General features: G+C 33.5%; 8 protein-coding genes across 8 annotated transcripts in view; 5 read left to right on the top strand and 3 right to left on the bottom strand.

The window, feature by feature from the left end:
• The window catches only part of LOC123319966, a 451417-nt gene that overhangs the window by 195539 nt on the left and 242560 nt on the right, over positions 1 to 13318 (top strand). The gene's annotated exons all lie outside the window — the stretch shown is intronic.
• On the top strand, positions 80 to 1085 carry LOC123319946 (deoxynucleoside kinase-like). The gene has a single exon (XM_044907044.1). The coding sequence runs from the start codon at positions 309 to 311 to the stop codon at positions 1023 to 1025; it is 717 nt and encodes a 238-aa protein (XP_044762979.1). The 5' UTR covers positions 80 to 308; the 3' UTR covers positions 1026 to 1085.
• Positions 1194 to 2064, bottom strand: LOC123319947 (methyltransferase-like 26). Its single transcript, XM_044907045.1, has 2 exons — positions 1903 to 2064; positions 1194 to 1847 (listed from the first exon to the last, which is right to left on the bottom strand). The coding sequence occupies exons 1-2, from the start codon at positions 2004 to 2006 to the stop codon at positions 1238 to 1240; spliced, it is 714 nt and encodes a 237-aa protein (XP_044762980.1). The 5' UTR covers positions 2007 to 2064; the 3' UTR covers positions 1194 to 1237.
• Positions 3619 to 5185, top strand: LOC123319910 (transcriptional repressor CTCF-like). The gene is made up of 2 exons (XM_044906990.1): positions 3619 to 3870; positions 3948 to 5185. Exons 1-2 carry the CDS (start codon positions 3722 to 3724, stop codon positions 5125 to 5127), a joined length of 1329 nt encoding a protein of 442 aa, XP_044762925.1. The 5' UTR covers positions 3619 to 3721; the 3' UTR covers positions 5128 to 5185.
• LOC123319962 lies at positions 5554 to 6218 on the top strand. The gene is made up of 2 exons (XM_044907063.1): positions 5554 to 5818; positions 5871 to 6218. The coding sequence occupies exons 1-2, from the start codon at positions 5688 to 5690 to the stop codon at positions 6100 to 6102; spliced, it is 363 nt and encodes a 120-aa protein (XP_044762998.1). The 5' UTR covers positions 5554 to 5687; the 3' UTR covers positions 6103 to 6218.
• LOC123320542 (general transcriptional corepressor trfA-like) lies at positions 6504 to 9277 on the top strand. The gene is made up of 4 exons (XM_044907890.1): positions 6504 to 6792; positions 6890 to 8622; positions 8676 to 8846; positions 8934 to 9277. Exons 1-4 carry the CDS (start codon positions 6566 to 6568, stop codon positions 9275 to 9277), a joined length of 2475 nt encoding a protein of 824 aa, XP_044763825.1. The 5' UTR covers positions 6504 to 6565.
• Positions 9690 to 11199, bottom strand: LOC123319919 (zinc finger protein 711-like). Its single transcript, XM_044907002.1, has 2 exons — positions 11035 to 11199; positions 9690 to 10944 (listed from the first exon to the last, which is right to left on the bottom strand). The coding sequence occupies exons 1-2, from the start codon at positions 11073 to 11075 to the stop codon at positions 9864 to 9866; spliced, it is 1122 nt and encodes a 373-aa protein (XP_044762937.1). The 5' UTR covers positions 11076 to 11199; the 3' UTR covers positions 9690 to 9863.
• LOC123319951 (ribosomal RNA small subunit methyltransferase NEP1-like) lies at positions 11478 to 12380 on the bottom strand. Its single transcript, XM_044907050.1, has 3 exons — positions 12214 to 12380; positions 11914 to 12157; positions 11478 to 11861 (listed from the first exon to the last, which is right to left on the bottom strand). The coding sequence occupies exons 1-3, from the start codon at positions 12271 to 12273 to the stop codon at positions 11539 to 11541; spliced, it is 627 nt and encodes a 208-aa protein (XP_044762985.1). The 5' UTR covers positions 12274 to 12380; the 3' UTR covers positions 11478 to 11538.

The following is a 13318-nucleotide window of genomic DNA, read 5'->3' as shown; positions in this document are numbered from 1 at the left end:
TTCTGTACTTTTGACGAAGAGGAAGAAGATTTCCTCTTTGGTTTTGACTTCTATGAATTATTGGTCTTCTGTGGTCGGTAGTTGATGTTCTGTGGTTGGTTGTTTAATTTTTGAAATTTGCAAAGACAAACTGCCTTTTCAACAGATAAATGTAAAAATATTGTTGTATAAAACAGAACAAAAAAACGAGGATGTTGTTAAGAATATAAAACAATGGAATCTGAAAATCAAGATGAAAAGAAACCTTAAAGTATTCTGTTTGAGAACATTCCGTTACTAATATTCTGACAAATAAAGTCGCTTGAAAAATGAGCTCACTAAGACGTTTTCTCAAGAACCTGGCCGATAATTTGATATTGACAAGAAGCAAGGACAGTCGTCCTTTCACTGTTATAGTGGAAGGCAATATCGGTTCAGGCAAAACTACATTTCTCAATTATTTCAAGAAGTTCAAGGAAATTTGTGTGTTATCTGAACCAATTGAATTATGGCGAGATTGCAAAGGGCACAACTTGTTGAGTTATATGTATGCTGATCCAAGGCAATGGTCGCTAACATTTCAGTCATATGTTCAACTAACGATGCTGAATCATCATACTCTTCCTACCGATTGCCCAATCAAAATGATTGAAAGGTCAATATATAGCGCTAGGTATTGCTTTGTTGAAAAAATGATGAGAGATGGAATCCTAAGTGAGCCATCGGCTGCTGTTATTGACGCATGGTTTCAATGGCTCACTAGAAACACAGCTGTCAAGGTGGATCACATTGTATATCTCAGATCACAACCTGAAGTTGTGTACCAGAGAATGCTAGAAAGAAATAGACCAGAAGAGAAACCTATATCACTAGAATTTCTTCAAAGCTTACACCAGCTTCATGAAGAATGGTTGTATGACAAAGTTTCACATCATTGTCCAGCAACTGTGTCAATAATAGACGCGAACTTAGATTTAGAACTCGTAAAACAAGAATGTGAGAAAATAAATGAAAAAACTTTAAATCCTAGGAAAATAATTATATAGATAAGCGTGCTTGAGGCAAATTGCATTTAATAGGATTATCAATAGATTTTATAGACCAAAGTGATGAATTGATATCACTTTTTGTTTAATTTCTTTTTTAATTCCTAAGGTTTACAAAACCACTTCCTTTTAGGATATGATAAAGGAATACTGAGAAAAAGATTTATATGATCAGTATTGTTATTTATTGATGGATAGCATCAAGAAAATTTTCAATTCTGCTTTTGCCATACTAAGCATTTATTATTAGATGGCATATCATATTTATGCTTCAACACAATTTTGTGCTCTCTAGCAATATTTTCAAGATCCACAATATCTCTCAATCCCCACTTAGGCTGTTGACTTCTTATATTCTTATCAAAATCAATATTAGATTGAGGTTCGATTACACCTTTGTACGCATATGCCCCATAAGTTATGATCAGACCCCCTGGTTGCAAAACTTGTGAACCATTTCTGAACAAGCCTATCGAGCACTCTATAGGACTGACATGAATTAAATTGACGCAAATGATGTAATCGAACAATTCGTTCAACTTCCAGTCACTTCCTGATACATCCAATTTTATTGGATATCTAACGTTTTTAGTGGGAGTGTCGTCAGCGTAGGCTATTATGCTATCAAAAAGACTATGTTCTACGTCGGAGGGCTGAAATTCTAAGTTCGGAAAATGTGCTCCAAAGAAGGAACTGTGTTGCCCAGTGCCAGATGCAAGTTCAAGGACTTTACCTCCACCTTCGGTTTTTAAATGCTTTTTCAGTATCTCTAGAATGGGTTCTTTATTTCTATCTGCTGAAGGATAGTTCATTTTTTTAGAGCTGAAACATATTTGGAAAAAGTGTCCATAAACTGTCATCAAGCATTGCAGTTCACCTCATTTTTGGCTGTGCGGAATTGCATAAATTTTTCGTTATTGCTGTTGTTTCGGTTCCCGATTTAAATGCTAATGCCTTCACAGCATTTTTGAAAAAGTTCATTTCACATATGTTTTTGACGTCGATGTTCTGATTCTAACCTCAATTTGTCTATGATTCTAACCACAGATTACAGAGCAGATCTTCATTGAACTCTATGGGAGAGTTCAATGCAGATCTTTGATCATATTATAGAAAAATCTATGATCGTCTATGTTTCCATTGAACTAAAAAAACTTTCTTTAGTTCAATGTATGTTTCTGATCATGTGGCTCCCTCTATGAGTTACACTAAGAAACGATTGCTTTGTGATCTGTAACTTTATGTTATCCAAAAAGATTGCTGTATTTCCTCGATTCTGTGATATAACCAAAGTGTTGTTACTCTGTGACATTTGGAAAATACGAAATTTTGAACATACCCTTTGTAATCTGTGCAAAAAGCAAAAATGTTAAAACTCGAAAATATATATTCACTATTTTTCTTATTTGATCTGACACAGATTCGAAATTTTTGGAGATCTAGCCCGCTAATCCTATTTTCTTTCTCTTATGGTCCAATATTCAACATTTTTGAAAGATTTGAAGAAAAATTGGAGGTTTTTTACTCAGAAAAAATCTAGTTTTGCTAATCTTCATCTATTTTCGCAAAAATTAACATCAACCTTCAAAACTACTTGACGACGAATTTTTTTGAACGCACGTTATAAACCTGATTTTGGAATTGAATAGATCATACGAAATGAAAAGCCTCTTTTCAAAACAGGATTTTCAGCTGGCCTGATTATATTCGAAGTTTGAAGGTAATTTGAAACTTGAAATTTTTTCATAACTGAAGGAATATGCAGCAAAAATGTTGTAGCTCAGATGGTTCGGGAAACCGAAGGAAAAAATGAATTCACTCACATTGACGATTTATTGATCTTGATTTTACGCTCTTGGTCCATCGATGGCTAAAGTTGGGAATGATTTCCGGGAGATCCCTTAGCAGCCCAGCCGTAAAACGGACAAGACTGTTTACCTAAGACCCTTCAATCATTCCTTTTCTTCGACCTCGAGGTCTATTTGGTCCGGGAAAGCAAAATTTGCTCTGAAATAAGAAAAGGCGTTATGAAATTTACGAGTTTGAGTCGACATCATGGCGGATATTTCAACACATTTTTTGTTTGTACTTCTTTGGTTTATGGAAAACCCAATTTTCTGAATTCGGATAAGTTGCAATCGGACTTTACATATTCGGACGTAATTTTGAAGTATTGAATTCTCCACATCACTTACTTCTAATCATTTTATCTCTTGAGAATTTCTCATTAACACCTCATAACAAAGACAACCTCATTCACTTTGTATCGACAACTAACTGATATTTTTCAACCAAAAGGACGCCTCGTCCTAAATCGTTCAAATTTTCTAGTGGTCTTTGACGACGCAAAGAAAAAAAAGGAGTCTTCTGCGCTTAAATACTTGGTCACGTGATTTTCTAGTTTCCATCGCCATCGCTGATTGGTCCACAGCCTTCTAAAGGAGTCTATGGACCGCTGTGATTGGTCTAAAATTACAACACTCTATGATCTTCATTTTTTCTTAGAACCATAGATGAATTATGTCCGTTAACTTCTTGAAACATTAATATCTATGTTCTAATGTTAACAGAGACTACTTTATCTATGGACGTTATATTCTATGCTATGATTAGACATGACACATGAGTGAATTCAAGAAATTGTAACAGATTAAATATTATTATTATTCCGTAAAGCAACTGAAGAATATCGAATAATGGAGCCAATTCAACAAATTGATATTCCCATATCTCCAGAAATAATATTTGAAGAAGACATCATGGTTGGGTGTTACATCGAATTGAAAGAAGAAAATTCTTACGAAGAACTGTATGAAAGTGAAATGATTAATTGTTATCAGGAAGAGTAAGTAAAATTCACCGTTTCCACATTACATTACAAGCTTATACAAAGATTTAGACACGCATCTGTTTCTGTTTCAGTACTGAACCTGATATTAAAGAAGTGAAAGTCGAGGATATTGAAATCGAAGAACAATTTGTTGATGGATGTGGATTTTATGGTGAAAATCAATACGTCCCTAAGGATGAATGTGATCATTTAATTGACTCAATGAAACAGGATGATGAAGAGATATTAGTTCCAAAACTGGAAAGTGAGCCTAACGAGGAACAAGTGAATGTTGATAATTGTCTAATTAATGAAGAATCAGCCCAATTAATTTCTACTCAACTGAAGGAATATAAGTGTCACTTGTGTGATTATTCCACAAAAAGGAAAACTGGTATTAAAAGACATATAGACAGAATTCATTCTGAACCTAAGCAGCACATTTGTCACTTATGTAATTTTGGGGCAAAAAAGGAAGTTACTCTGAAAAAACATCTGAAATCTGTTCATTCTAATTCTAAAAAGGCCCCGAAGCATAAGAAAACTGCACTGAATCTTTCAAAAGATCACAAGTGCCACTTATGTGATTTTGCAACTCATCGTAAAGACAACCTCAAATACCATATAGATTCACTTCATTTGAATTTGAAGATGAACCGGTGTCATTTATGTGAGTATTCTTCAAATGCAAAAGCAGAACTTAAGAGGCATATTGATTTCGTACATTTAGATAAAAGGAGGCACAAGTGCCACTTATGTGACTATGTTGTGAATAAGAAGAGTAAGCTGAAACGACATATCGATACTGTTCATTTAAATATGAAGCAATTGAAATGCCATCTCTGTGAGTATTCCACGAATCAGAATAGTTACCTTCAACATCATATAGAATTTACCCATTTGAATATGAATCCACATAAGTGTCACTTGTGTGAATTTTCGACAAATTGGAAAAATGTTCTTAAAAGACATATAGAGTCTTTTCATTTCAAAGAGAAGCATCACGAATGTCATTTATGTGATTTCACTTCACATCGGAGAGAAAACCTCAAAATACATATTAATTCTATCCATTTGAACCTCAGACAATTCAAGTGTCATATTTGCGATTATTCCACAAATCAGAAGTTCACTCTGAAATTTCATTTGAATCATGTTCATTTGAATACGAAAACTTTCAACTGCCATATGTGTGATTATAGTTCAGATAGGAAAAGTTTCCTGAAAAACCATGTAGACAGTGTCCATGTAGAACAAATGGATGTGAAATAAATGTTGGTTTGGGTGATAACTTAAACATCTTATGTAAAGAGAATTGTATAATATTGAACTGAATTTGTTTTCTGTCTTGAAAATAAAATCTTCCAATTCTGCTCTTTTTTTCCTTTCGTTTTCCTATGATCGTGTTATAGATATTATGGAGGAATATGTATAGAACTTCCAAGCATAGTTTTTTGAAGCTCCTAATATTCAAAGCACAAGGTGTACCCAGAATGATATTCTGGGGGGGCACACATAACTGCATGCTTGATGAACGTATCAGCGAAGGTGGCTTTTTAAGGTCTTGGCTCAGCATGGCACAATCAGTTAGCTTTCAGAAGCTTGGAGTGGGACCGTGCCAGCCCTTGTGGGTACGCCAATGGGTTAGTGTCATACTTATCTATAGTGATGTCTACCACAGAATGTCAAATTATTCTGTTATCTGTGCATCAAATGTTTTGGTTATGTACAACTTCAAAACAAAAATATTACTTGTGTATTAACTTTGCTTCAATTACCTAAAAAATCATTCCTTCGTTTCTGGAATATGAAAGATTGAATATAACTTCATCATGTCGAAACGAAGTATTGACGAATCTTTGAGAAAGCCCCGTACATTCGCTGGAACTCCTATGAACAAACTGATAAACCGAATATCTCTTGGAGTTTTTGCATGCGCTGGATTGAGCTGGTACATATTCGAGTAAGATAATCTGATCGATAATATCTAGGCGTATACAAAATTTATATTTCAGACAATGGTCGCAAACAAAGCAATTACATAAGTCCTTGTTGGAAGGAAAATTTGACGATTCTCCAGAAACAAAGTACCGTTTGGATTCTATGAAATATTTCCTGACAGATCCTTCTTACTACGAGCTCATTGTAAAGTTGCAAAAGAGAACATACGAACGAGAAAGGGGTACCAAAGAAAAACCTTGGTACGTAAAATATTTGGCTACACATTTAGATGATGATGAAATATAATAGATAGAGGTACATAATAGTTAAGACAGAGGCATCAAGAAATGGCTTTAATTATATGATTAATTTTCTGTATTTTGTGGATATGTACATATTTCAATAAAATTACTAGACAGCTTTTTTATATTTACTGTACAGACACTGACCTTAACCTAAAAATCTTCGGATCATTTGTTCCGAAAGTTTTTTTAACAAAATGATTTTATGAATCATTTCTTATACAAGTTTAGCTCTACTAATTACGAAATTTTGATCTTCGTTATCGAAAATCATAAAAATTATCATCTATTCCTTATTTTTTCACATGTAACTTCAAAAAAAAGTCGTTCATTCTATGGATAGAAAATTAACTCTATGCAGAGGATGTGTTCTGTCAATCTCAGAAGATTAAAAATTAACCTCAACAAAATTGTTCGTTTGGTTGTCGGCAAATTGCAATTTCAGTTAATTTATTTATAATAAATAAATGATGACGGCGAACGAACACATCATATTTTTGGATCTTCAAGAATTTTTTGCAGACGATAGACGCCGTTCCAAAATCCTGATAAATCAAAACTGTAGGAAAATAATTGATTTAGAAGAGAAGATAACCCAAATATTTGGCATTACTAGTTTCCATTTGCTCAGTGATGGTCATTTCTTACCTTCATGTGAAGATATAGCTCTCCTTAAGAATGGAGAGGTCGTGTGGTAAGGTCACGAAAACAAAAATTGTATTACTTGTGTGTACTTTAAATTCCACTATTCTTGTTGTTATGTTAGTCTATAACAAATAACTTTTCTTCAGTGTGAGACCATCTATATGCCCATCTAAATCAAACTTACTCGATGAATCATTTTATAAAAGTTCATATATTGAAAAAAACCTAAAACTAAAAGACGAAGCGTCTGCTGAAGTGGTACTAAAAGATATTCGCAAGGATGAGTCCAACAAAGAACTCCATATTGAGGAGGCAGATTCTATCCCAAAGAGAAGAAAAAAGAAACATCGCATTGAAGAAAACAATGATACCCTAGAAGAAAACCAGTATACATTATATGCAAGCACTCCAAATAATACAAATGCATCCCTTCGACTCGCAGATCCACAAGAAAATGAGGAAATGGTGGAAAGGCCTCTTTGTCTGTCAGACAGAAAGAAAAAAAAGAAAATCAAATTGGAAAAAAATTCATATGATTCAGGTCTTAAATTGAAAAAAACCAAAAAGAGGAAACATCAAGTACTTGATGATGGTACAACTGGAGATGATAGTATATTAAAAAGAAATTGTGCAGAAAATGTAGAAAATGAGGAAGTTTGTCAGGTTAAAAAAAGGAAGAAGAAATGTTCTCGGGAAAAAACTGAAAGTATTGGTAATCCAACAACCGATAACACTAACAATCAAGAAATTTCTAATTCTAATCAAAAGAATAATGTTAATATCATAAAGATTGACATTATAAGAGAAAGGACCAATAGTGAAAAAGTTAAAAAGTCAAGCGACGTTTGTTGTGAAGATCTTGAGAATTCAAATTCTAAAATGCCATTTCAGGACCAGAATCTAGATAAGGAAAGTCGTAGTAAAAATGATACTGAAGCAGACAAGTTTCATCCTCGGCCGTTGCCACACATAAAAGCTAGGGATAAAGAATCATGGAGTACACTGCCTCTTTCTAAAACAACAAATATAGTAAAAATAATTAAACTTCCTATAGATAAGATAGAAATAGATCTCTCAAGATTTGTGTTTGTGCCTAATGTATGCATTCCTCATGAAACTCCACAAGAAATAAATACAAGTAATACTGTTGATGGTATTTCACAGACACACACCATGAAAGAGACTGAACAGAAGAATGCTTCTGATCCGTCTCCTTGTGATGAACAACCTGCACATAAAGACAAATCTTCAGAACCAAATTCACTTTCCACTTCTCCTAACCAAACGAAATTTACAAATTCTTTGGAATCATCCCAAAACAAGCCTATTCCGATCTCTGAGAACGAAAAACAGAACTGTGACGGAGATGAAATGGCAAAGAATCAAAATTCTAGTTCGGTTTCATTCGCATGTCAGAATTCGAACAATTTGGAAATGGACGAAAATTCTCAGGACAGTACCAGATCGAGGAATGAAGCTCTCGAAGTATGGAGAAAAAAGATCTGCGAAAAAACCCAAGGTTTTAAAATGGCCACATTATCGAATTTGAATGAATTATGCGAGGAACCAGCCCTGAAAAGGTGCAGTTCTGAGAATAAGAATGAAAATGGAGAGTCCGGCGTTTTGTTAGACATAAACGAAAGTCAATTTAATCCTATACTCAATGAGGCTATAGGAAATAGCTCGACCCTTATGGATACTCAGAATGAAAGACCTGTAAAAACTCAAGATACCACAAAAGAATACAGCAGTGGGGCAAATACAGATGTAGGTTTAGGAACTCAGGATATTTCTGAACTTGTAGAAATTACATCATCAAATGGGATTTCCTCGCCCACTATTGAAGAAGATTCTTCTTTATCTGTTTCAATAGTGTCAGGTATTTTAGTTTCCAAGTAAACATTACTGTTAATTCATTAATATTTTTTAAAGATATCGGACAGAGCTTCGAAATGAAGAGGAAACGGAGAAGGAGACACAAAAAGAAGAAGAAAAACGACACTTTTTTCAACGAAGAATTCAAAGATGTTTCTTGGGTTAAAAATACTCCTTTTGTTCCTGCTAAACCAAAAATTCATGTCAGATTTGACGATTCGGACAATGGTGAGCAATACGGTACTCTAAACGAAATTCATACATTTCTACAAAGATCGTGGTGCTTCCAAGATCTGTATTTTCTATTTTTTTCAGACCTCCCTGTGCTTCAAAATAAAACCCAAAGTGAGATACAAGACCTTGGTGAAAATACGGAGATGACTGAAAATGTAATTCTAGACGCAAGCTCCCAGCGTGAGCCAGAAATAAGTTCAAAAGCTCCCAAGACCGAATCAATAGCGGAAGTACCTAATGAAATCGAAAAGATTCACCATGCTGAAAATGAGGAGACTCCTGACTGTTCTAGATCTCAAGAATTTCCCAATTCGTCAAAAGAGAAGATATTGGAAAGGTATAAAAGTGAACTTCTTAGGATTGTTGATGCGATGAATACAGTCAAAAATCAAGACTTCTCATGCCAGAATAATTCATCGCCTTGAATATATATGATAAAAGCCGTCATATTGATATTTTATTTTTTTTTTGTATGTATGAATCTACACAAAAATATTCACTTCGCATTTATCATGTAGAATCATGGATGTACAGTTTGAAAGTTGATAAATGAAGTAAATTGATCATAATAAAGCCTTATTAATTTTTTTGCTAAATAGGTATTGAAGGATGGTTCATTATTATGCAGTCAAAAAATATTTTCAAAACAGTTTATTTATAATAAAAATAATCTTTGCCATAAATAGTTCTTTTTTAAATAATTTAAATTATTCTTTAAAACAAGTAAATAAACTTATCACTCTCTCAAAAAGTTTCCCTAAAAAACTGAATCAAATCAACCTACCATATATTTCGATCAAATTATAGTAGGAAATGGAAAATAACAAAATTGATTGTGAAAAATCCCCCCATAAACAAATCAAAATTAAACTTGGATCTCATATTCCAGACAAATTATTTTGAATCCTCTTGAATTTGTATGTTTTCAAATACTTAATCACTTATCGACTGTAAGTGCGTAATAAAATACTCACGTTACTTCTATTCCGGATAGAATCGATATGTATGTTCTTATTTTTTCGGTACTTTAGGACTGAAATGCTTGTTCTTTTTATGTTTCCTGAGATCGGAGGGATGATTCGAAGCATGTTGGCATAGATCACACTTATATTTCCTCAAATTCAAATGGACAGAATCTATATGTTGCCTGAGGTGGCACTTTCTGTGTGTTGCAAAATCACACAAATGGCATTGATGCTGTTTCAATTTGAAATGCACAGAATCCATATGTTTCTTCAGAGACCCTTTATGGTTCACCGAGTAATTACACTTTTCGCACTTAAATTGCTTTGGTCTTATATGGTTGGCGTCTATATGCCTTTTTATGCCACCGTAGCTATTTGTGGTAAAATCGCACAGGTGACATTTCTTCTGCTCCAAATTGATGTGAACGGTATTTATATGATTCCTAAGATGGGTTCTATGGTTTGCTGCGTAATCGCAAAATGTGCACTTCTGTTTTTTGGAGTTCAGATGGACAGAATCTGTATGAATAACGAGTTGGTGCCTTCGATTCGAAGCGAAATCGCAGAGCTGACACTGGTACTTTTTCTTCAAATTTAAATGAACGAAATTCACGTGACTTCTCAGGTCGGCTGATTGATTAGCGGCGTAATCGCAATAAGGACATTTATGAGGCTTCAAATTCAAATGTACCGAGTTTATGTGGAGGTCCAGGGTTCCTTTAAAAGACGCTGAATAATCACAAAGTGTACAATGATAATGTTTCAGTTTTAGATGGACAGCATCTATATGATATCTGAGAATATATCTGCTCTTCGCAGAATAATCGCACAAGTGACAAATGAATTGCTTCACATCTGAACTGGCAGACCTTGAGCGATTTCTTTTAATTTTTTTCCTATTAATTTCATTGAAATTTTCATCTTGATCTTTCACTTGATTGATTATTTGGGAGGAAATATTCTTTTCATCGATAAATCCTAAAGGGGTGATATCACTTTCAGTTTTCAATGAAAATTCTTCACGATCAAAGACTTTATCATCTTCAATGAATTGCTCGATGACATCGATGGTTTCAATCTTGACCTCATAAGTTTTGAAGTTCTCTTTCTTTATAATAACTTTATCACTGAAACAGACAGAATCATATCATATTATACTGATAGTTTAATAAAGAAATTGAATTTGTATGGATACAGGAAAGTTGGATGAAACGTACCAATCATTTGAGCAGATTTTGGATTTTTCTTCTGTTTCCATTTTCTGGTAAGCAATAGTAACTAATATTTTAAGACATCTTAATCACACAATGTGCACACTGGAGCAAAATCTTTGATGAAAAAAAAGAAAAAATTTAAATGATTGATAAGATGATAAGGTTATTTATATTAACCATAGAAACAAATTAACAACAATTATATTCGATGGCTTCGACTGACGTAACCTAGAAAATTTTTGAAAATTAATATCTGCAATTTTTTAAATGTCGTGCAGTTTCCAACACGTAAGATCTTCTACATTGAATAGGTACCAGCACAGAACACAAATAATACCAATGAGCTTCATTATTTTGGTTTTGCACTAACCTATCACGTATATTCATGAGAAAATTCGAAAATTAATGTCTTGGAGCACTTTTCCCACATGTAGAAAGATGATAAACAGTTTATTAAAAATGTCACTTTATTTACAATATAATACAATACATACTTCCTCTGAAGATCTACAAAACATTCCAAGCTTCTTCGAATGTAGAGCAAAGCATTGAACAAGTTATAGCAGAAGTCAGTGGATAATTACTTAAGGAATAATTCTCATCCACATACTTCACTTTTAAATCCTGTTCAAGCGTTGCTTCAACGACCATGACTATGGGGTCTTCATTTTCAGGCACTAACTCCTTACAAGATTTCTTTTCTTTGAACGAAGATGATATGGCTATTTTCTTGGCACAACTGGGAAGGTGATCAGTGAGAGGATTCTTTATCACCTTTATTAATTTACGGCCACTTTCATCTTTGACCGATAGCTTGTGAAGCAGCTGAACTGAAAAGAATAAATTCAGAACAGTCCACAATATTTAAAATTAAGTACTCACCCATCAATCCCGCAAATCTTTTGAATGTTCTTGGTATTCTGGTTTCAGGATTAAACTCAATGAGAATGTTATTAGTAGTGTGCACATAAATCTGTAACAAACTAGCCCGATTCAAGGGACTGTCAAATAACGCTAGCAAGCAAAGATGTGTTATGTCTGGTCTGCACGAATCTGAATCTCTCCCGTTCTTCTTCAGGATGTGTGGATGATCATCAGGGTTTAAAAGTTCGAATTTGTCACCAACCTAAGAAATAGATGATTTTTAATTACATGTATCGAAAATAAATAATAATACTTTACTTTTACTGATTCCAACGCTGCATTTTCTAAAACAACTATGAGTCGTTTCTCCATACTCATTACAAATTATTATTAACTTTTTTAATTATGAGTAAAAAACTGTTTCTTTCGGCTGAAATAAGAGGTTAAATAAGTTAGGTTAACTTTGGGAGAGACCACAGATGCGGAACATCATGGTAACACCATAGATTATCTTTTTCTCAGACAAATGTTAGATGAGAAAAAGAAATTTAAATCCGATTTTTACAACAGCAAAATAACTAAAATAAGAATTTACGTATCTTATTGCTGTTAAAATATAGAAACCAAAAAATTATCAAACATAACAGATTCAAATAAAAAGTGATAACTCAGCGAGATCACAAATATACGAGGTGCGGAAGAAAAAAATTCAAACCATGCTGATAATTTTTATTTCATTCATAATTTCGATATTAGCACAACGCTGATATTCTAATATTTACAGAAAAAATATACAATCATGTGAAGAGTTCAGATGAAAAGACCTCATCTAACATTACGATGAAATATCTTATGTGGGATTCAATTCTTCATGAAAATTTCGACCCTCATCGTTTATACGGAATGTTAAAGAAATTGATCAGCAGTCCAATTGAAAAATAACCGAAATCTCACAACTAGTCAATTCAAATACAAAATTTCAACAGTGGTTTTATAAACTTGTAACTGTTCACATCGAATACAATGCAATTTGATTTTGATAATTAAGGATCGAACATTAATTTGTGCGAATCAAGAATTACAGTAAAATAATAGACCAAGAGTTGCCAAATAACTCTGACAAATACTGATATTCGAATGATGCTCCTACAATATCTAACTTCATATTATAATATGTAGAAATATAAATGGGTTACATGTAAAAATCTAGTAGTATGCTTCCAGTGATCCTTAAGAATCTAAAAATACGATCTACGGTCATTTGGAATGGTTGAATACGTCATATTACCAAATTTTTGCAATCACCATTTCCTCTGTTTGAGGTCTAAGACTGCCCTGTGTTTCGACAAGCAAGCACAGCTTCAATCGATACACTTCTCATTTTAAAGTCAATGTTATATGTTTTAAATCATATAAAGATACC

This window comes from Coccinella septempunctata, chromosome 9, assembly GCF_907165205.1.
Source record: "Coccinella septempunctata chromosome 9, icCocSept1.1, whole genome shotgun sequence".
Lineage (NCBI taxonomy): Eukaryota > Metazoa > Arthropoda > Insecta > Coleoptera > Coccinellidae > Coccinella > Coccinella septempunctata.
Note: the sequence above shows the minus strand (reverse complement) of the source record. Positions and strands in the feature narration are given on the sequence as shown.